Source organism: Fragaria vesca, linkage group LG3 (assembly GCF_000184155.1).
Source record: "Fragaria vesca subsp. vesca linkage group LG3, FraVesHawaii_1.0, whole genome shotgun sequence".
NCBI classification, from domain to species: Eukaryota; Viridiplantae; Streptophyta; class Magnoliopsida; order Rosales; family Rosaceae; genus Fragaria; species Fragaria vesca.
Window position 1 is genome coordinate 20,457,687 of NC_020493.1, and position 6,749 is coordinate 20,464,435.

General features: G+C 38.7%; 2 protein-coding genes across 2 annotated transcripts in view; both read left to right on the forward strand.

The window, feature by feature from the left end:
* Positions 1-508: 508 nt before the first annotated feature.
* Positions 509-6,749, forward strand: part of LOC101301181 (F-box/LRR-repeat protein 20-like) — a 10,438-nt gene continuing 4,197 nt past the window's right edge. Inside the window, exon 1 of the mRNA XM_004295964.1 lies at positions 509-1,645. Within this exon, the coding sequence (XP_004296012.1) occupies positions 704-1,645 (942 nt within the window). The 5' untranslated portion in view covers positions 509-703. The remainder of the gene's footprint in view (positions 1,646-6,749) is intronic.
* Positions 3,269-3,928, forward strand: LOC101292388 (probable histone H2B.1-like). The gene has a single exon (XM_004294672.1). The coding sequence runs from the start codon at positions 3,340-3,342 to the stop codon at positions 3,775-3,777; it is 438 nt and encodes a 145-aa protein (XP_004294720.1). The 5' UTR covers positions 3,269-3,339; the 3' UTR covers positions 3,778-3,928.

Genomic DNA, 6,749 nt, shown 5'->3' on the forward strand with positions numbered 1-6,749 from the left:
GAGAGAGAGAGAGAGAAGAGAAGAGAAGAGAAGATGAGATCTGAAAAAGACAAGAGGGGAGAAAGAGAGAGATGAGAGCAGATATGGCGAAAAAGTTAGAAAAAGAGAGGAAAATTAGGGATGAAAGGGTAATATGGTCATTTGATAGGTAAAATTCGGATAATGAATAATGCTATTAATTTTAGGCTTGAGCTGATGTCCTATATTATATAAAAATTACTAGAAGTGAGTTTTTTATGTTTTTAAATTTGATCATGTGCTACTGTGTAATTTACTCTAAAATCTTCGGTTACCTACCCATAAATCGGTTACCTACCCATAAAGCATAAAACGACGTCCGAATGCAAAAGATCACACATTCGTCTTTATTATTTTTACAGTAAATAAAGCCCAACCGTAGGCGTGTTCTTCGGTAAGTCGGTATAGCACTATAGCCCACACAATGTTGAGTCCAAAACTTCGAAAGGCTAAAACTGGAAACAAAAGACGTCTTCGATCAAAAATAGGAACACATACCCTGCGAACAACAACATAGTTCTAGAGTAGCTCATCCTTTGACTCTCTCAAACCGAAACCCGAAACCTCGTGCAGAGCTTGGGAGTTGGAAATTCCGGCGCCGAAGATCATCAGGTTAAGTTCTCGACTGTTTTAGATGCTGGGTAGTTTCATTTCAGTGCACACAGAGAGATAAGAGTAGCAAAATATGTCATTTCTGAACGACGACTTAGTTGGCCAAATAGTTAACAAGGTCACCAAAGATGATAGGAAATCGTTCTCCGAGGTCTGCACGCAGTGGTTTAAAGTAGAAGGTCTTAGCCGATCATCACTTAGTGTTTGCCTTGATCGCTTCGATTTTGACCTTGGTGGTGCACTGACTAGGTTCCCAAATATAGTCGATTTGGTAGTATGGGGTTCTAGCACCACCGATACCCATCTTGAATTAATAGCCCAAAACTGTCCTAAACTTGAGAGCATTATCATCTACTGTGATGATGATCAAGGTACTGGTGATGGCATTTTGGGGGCAAAATGTCTACTTGCTTTGGGGAATGGGTGTCCAAAGTTGTCCCAAGTTAAGTTTGTGGGGAGTTTCGCAGTAGGGGATTCTGGAGTTGTGGCTCTGTTACATTCAGCTCATCACTTGAAGGCTTTGGTTGTGTTAAGAAACAGGTTGATCTCTGATGAAGCCCTCAGAGCAATTGGGTGTTCATCTTCAATTACCTTGTTGAAGTTGGTCTTGTGTGACATCACAGATGTGGGATTGGGTTTCTTGGCAAATGGTTCCGCATCAAAAGCCATCAAGGAATTGGTCCTAGCCACATACCATGGAGTCACTGATACCGGGGTTGAGCTTTTGTGCAGAATGTGTAGCTTGGAGCGTCTGGATTTGTCTTGCTGTGGGGAATTAGTCACTGACATTGGAGGTGTGGCAATCTCTACGATTCAAACCCTCAAGGAACTGCGATTGGAATCTTTGATGAGCGTGTCAGACACTACCATGGTTGCCCTTGCACAGAATTGCCGCAACTTGGAAGTACTTGAATTGCAAGAATGTTTTCGTGTAACCGGAGCGGGCATTCGTACATTTTCAGGTCATAAGGGTTTGAGACGGCTTGGATTGCTCGGACTAATCAATTTTAGTCAAGTTGATGTGGAAATCGTAGCCCTTGGATGCCCTTTGTTGGAGTCAGAATCTGTTCTTGTGGACTCATATTGGAGTCTAGATCCAACTTGGAGCTCTGAATTAATGCACGACAACACTAAAAGAGTTATCAAGTTTGTTCATTTTTATTCCTGATATACTTTGTAGCACTATTGTAGCAATGAATTTATATACATTAGTCACTGGTAGAGTGGTAGTAAAGCAAGGAGTCCTTGGGAGTTAGATCAGTGATGATATAATGTCTGTCATGAATATTGAGCAGGTGTAAATGATAATATATCAACAATATTGGAAACTTCATTATTGTTCATTGTCAGAAACTTGGTTGGAGATTATATACATACACACAGATTATCTTCTGCTTCTTCTTTTTCTTCTCTTGGCTTGAATTTGTTGTTCTTGGCTTACATTTGTTATAGATCCCACTGCTGTTCTCGGTGTCGTAGTTTTTTTGTGGTGCAAGTCTCAGTCGTCTGCTAACATAACAATCAATATACCAATTGTGCAGCTGGTGCCTTATATTGCTTCACTTACCCTATAAATTTTTCAATGAAGCTGACTTAGAAAGCATAGCCCTTGGATGCCCGTATTCGAATCTGTTCTAGTGAGCCAACGGATTGAATTGGTGCACGACAGAACTAAAAGAGTCGTCAAGTTCATTTGGCTAGACCAAATTTGGAGAAGGAAAGACATACTGATGACGAATTTCTTCAAAGACCATATACAAACATTAAATATGATGATGAATATCTTCAAAATACCCAAATTCACTATATATAATTTGCGAATCTAATCAGGTTATGAATAGTTCTGAGATTGAACCCGCAAAAATACGGGTAGTAGCTTTCAACTTGTATATAATCCTCTGCTGTTTTGGTATTCGTAGATACTAAAAGTAATTTCTAAACATAGATGCTAATTGTCTCATTTCATAGGTTATGTTGTGAATTGTGATTGCTAGTTTGGTACCATTAATCTCCTACATTTTTAACATTTTTCTTTCCCATTAGTTAGTGTTATTATTAACACACTATTTTGTGTTATTAACACACCCCATCTATTTTCATATCCACACATTTCAATTTTATTTACAAACTTACCACTTGAATTTGTTTCATAATTGCTTATCATTGTAAATGAGGGGTATGTTAATATGAAAATTCTTGTATGCAAGACGTGTATTTACACGACGCAATCTTAACTGTTCATAACAATTCATATGTTTGACCACCATGTTTCTATATTATTTTCTCATCTATATATGTATGCGAAGATACACACCGTGTATTGAAGATGTTCTCATGTTAATACAAAAACATAAAAAGTTGTGTTAATAACACTAACCTTCCCATTACATTATCATTAAGATGAGTTAAGAACAAAAAAAGAAAAGAAAAACATCACTAGACGACGTCATCGATCCACACCGCATCAGCTGCTAATCCACCGAAAACATCTAATCTGAACCGTCAACACATCAACTTTGCCAACACCAATCCAACGGCCATAACACATCCACTCCACCGATCCGCGTCAATTCCCAGTAGCCAATAGAAAACAACCTCTCTACCTGTATAAATACCTCATCAACCGTCCTCAGTATTCACCACTGAATCGAAAGCCCCAAAATCCCCAAACCCTAGAAATTCCAATCTCCTCGATCTCTCTCATTTCCCATGGCGCCCAAAGCCGAGAAGAAGCCCGCGGAGAAGAAGCCGGCCGAGAAGACCGTCGCCGAGAAGGCCCCGGCGGAGAAGAAGCCCAAGGCCGGGAAGAAGCTCCCCAAGGAGGCCGGAGCCGCCGCCGGAGACAAGAAGAAGAAGAGGAACAAGAAGAGCGTGGAGACCTACAAGATCTACATCTTCAAGGTCCTCAAGCAGGTCCACCCTGACATCGGGATCTCCAGCAAGGCCATGGGGATCATGAACAGCTTCATCAACGACATCTTCGAGAAGCTCGCTCAGGAGTCGTCGAGGCTTGCGAGGTACAACAAGAAGCCGACGATTACTTCGAGGGAGATCCAGACGGCGGTGAGGCTTGTGCTTCCTGGTGAGCTGGCCAAGCACGCTGTGTCGGAGGGGACCAAGGCGGTGACCAAGTTTACGAGCTCTTGAAGGATCTAGGGGTTGCGCCGAGTGGGTTCTGTTTGGCTTGGCTATGCGTGGTTCTTAGGGTTAGGTTTCGGATTAGTAATTATGTTATTTTCGTTTTATCTTGTGTATGTTGGTAGGAAATGAAGTGAATGAAAAATGGTGGTTTGTGAAATGACTTGTGTTCTATGTCTTTGTGATTATGATGCTCGAATCAATTCATTTCTTAGATTAGTATGGTTTATGTGAGTGTTTTATATTTGGACCTATCATTTCATTTCTGTGTTTGGATGAAATTGACCTGATCATTTTTATAACTGCAGTATTTTCTTATGAAATTGTGATATTTTTGGAAATCCAAAAGAGTTCTAGTGAGTAACTCTGCTTTAGGGTTTTGTATGTGGTTTGTCATGAGTGGTATCAGATTCAAATTAGTTCTGTTTGTTATGCTTTGCTCTTGATTAGCTATGAGCTTGCAGTTCTTGCTTTTTGGACTGTTTTCTATGTAGGTGAATCTGATTGTTTAGTGTATACAGCTTCTATTCTGATTACACATTTGGTAGATTTTGGTCCACATGCTTTTGCGGTTGAATTTTGTATATTGATGTTTTCATATGGTCACTTGAGTTGGAGTTAATACCTTGAGATCAAATATCTGCCATGCTTTGAGTCGGTATGGATTTGTAAGCTGTGACTGGGACGATTCTGTTTTCCTCCTATGGTGATTGTAGATGGCTTTTGGTGTTTGCAGTCTGTTTTCTCCAATTAGAACTGCACTGTTAGCAAGTTTGTCCTTCTGAATGCCTTTCATGTATGTTGCTGTAGTGAGCATGAGGCCATGAGCCAGCAGGGCCAACACCATATTCGCACTTTGAGCAATCTTCTATTCCCCAAGTCTGTAACTATCTTCTATGCCCCCCAAGTCTGTAAATGTAACAGAAACATATCAACCTAAAATCCACTTCCAAACAGAGAGATGCATGAGCTGGTACTTCTGGTATTACTTCTAGTCTTCTACCCTGTAATACTCCTCACCATGACTGTCCAGATTTGTGTTAAACTGATCATTCTCTTCTGAGATTTGTGCCCTCGCATTTCACAATGGAGACACAATGGAGAAGTTAATCGTTTGAACTTTGAAGAATGATCTATCCTGGAAAATTGATATGTAGTTGATCAGGTAGAAAGTAGAATCCAGAGGAGCGGTGAATGCAAAATGGGCTTATATCCTCGTACAATATATGACTTCAAACCCTTTTCCAAATCGTATGCTTCTACTTATGCATATAGCTCCTGATCATCTTCCTTTGCTACATGAAGTGAGTTTGCTTCAAGTTATGGGAAACCTGGAGTGGATAATGAAATTTCTGCTGTTCTGTATCCACTCAGAACTAAAGCCCGCCCTTGCACACATTCATGATTAGAAATTATATGTTTCCCTTTTATCTATGTAAGTTGGTAGGATTGAAATGAATCAAATATGGTGGTTGATTAATGACTTGTGTGCCAGTACCAATAGGTTCTGATAGGGTTCTCTGCTCAATACTCATGTTCAACACAGGCTTGGTTGGTTCGATTCAAGTCGGTTGAAATAGCCAGCCAAATAACTGAACATGACAATCCCAAAGCAAGTCCACATTGTGCTCCAACAATGTATATATGATATATTTTCCACCAATCCAACAAAAAGAACCAGCAATCCCCTTTCATACAGTTACCATACTATGAATGCAAGTTAGGGATTGAGATTTCACCTCACTCATCGGCCACTATTGCATTTCTGAAACTGACATTAGAAAAACAAAGGAAAGTGTAAACTGCGGACAGAGATCAATAGAGTTCAACAGTTCAAAGGCAAACTGTCTGCCATCATCATAACAGGGTTCCAGCTGATGAGGCTCCCTTAAGGTCATTTGGAGCTGTTTTGAAAGGAGTTGAACAGGAATTCAAGAGGTCATCCATCAATTATGATGATAATATGTCGTGTTTGAATGCAACACTGAAGTTTTTTATGCACTTGTCAAGTATTATCCTATTTTTCAGTCCTCTTGTGGCAGATGAAGTGGTTTTCGTTATATCTTGAGCCTTCCAAATCCAAGGCTCCAAACATATGGTTGTGCCAATTTCTTTGCTCTCGAAGTTATTCCCAGTACCATCCTTACATTGTCCTAGAAAAGATTGAAATTCTTATGACTTATCCAAGGTACAAGTTCAGCTGAGGCATCTCTAGCACCAAAAAATTTAATTAGAAGAAGCAGCACACATGAGGTAGGACCATACTTCAATAACCTGTCTATCAGCGACTAGTCCTAGCACGCAAGAGCACAAGTTTCACTCCTTCACTTTCACTATCTCATACACATCTTACCACTGCTTTTTATCCTCCATTATTATTTATGTCGCATATTGAATGTTTCGAGCTGCTAACGTAGAAGTCATAGAACAAAACAAAGTTGCAAAATCGATTTGTAATCAATCTAGAACATGTACACTTGATCTTTAATAGTCGTGATTGTCAAATATACACAATCTGCAATTATAAAGTTAATTTGTACTGAGCTTTGATTGTAACCCCATCCATCAGGTTTTTTGAACAAAAGTGATTTTCATTTAGGATTAATTATAAAACACCACCCGAACTATGATGTTATTTTCATTTTCATACCTAACTATCAAAAACTTGCATTTTCATACCCGAAGTTTCATTTTGTTAGCATTTTGATACCTTAACCACTGACACTGTTAAATTTTGAGGGTATTTTCTTCATTTTAAGAAATATATTATTTTTTACATTTACTTTAACAAAATAATTTATTTTTTGAGGTTATCAAATATAAATACTTTAGCAAAAATATTCAAAAAAAAAAAACTCCAAAATTAAATATTTATTTTTGCAACAATAGTGATAAAAGTTAGTAGAACTCTTGTATGTATATATATTTTTGGAGTTACATGTTAAGCAAAACAAAATAAAATAAATTTAAAATATATAATT

Excerpts from the sequence above, each read along its gene's own strand:
- LOC101292388 (XM_004294672.1), top strand. The coding sequence starts at position 3,340 with ATGGCGCCCAAAGCCGAGAAGAAGCCCGCGGAGAAGAAGCCGGCCGAG.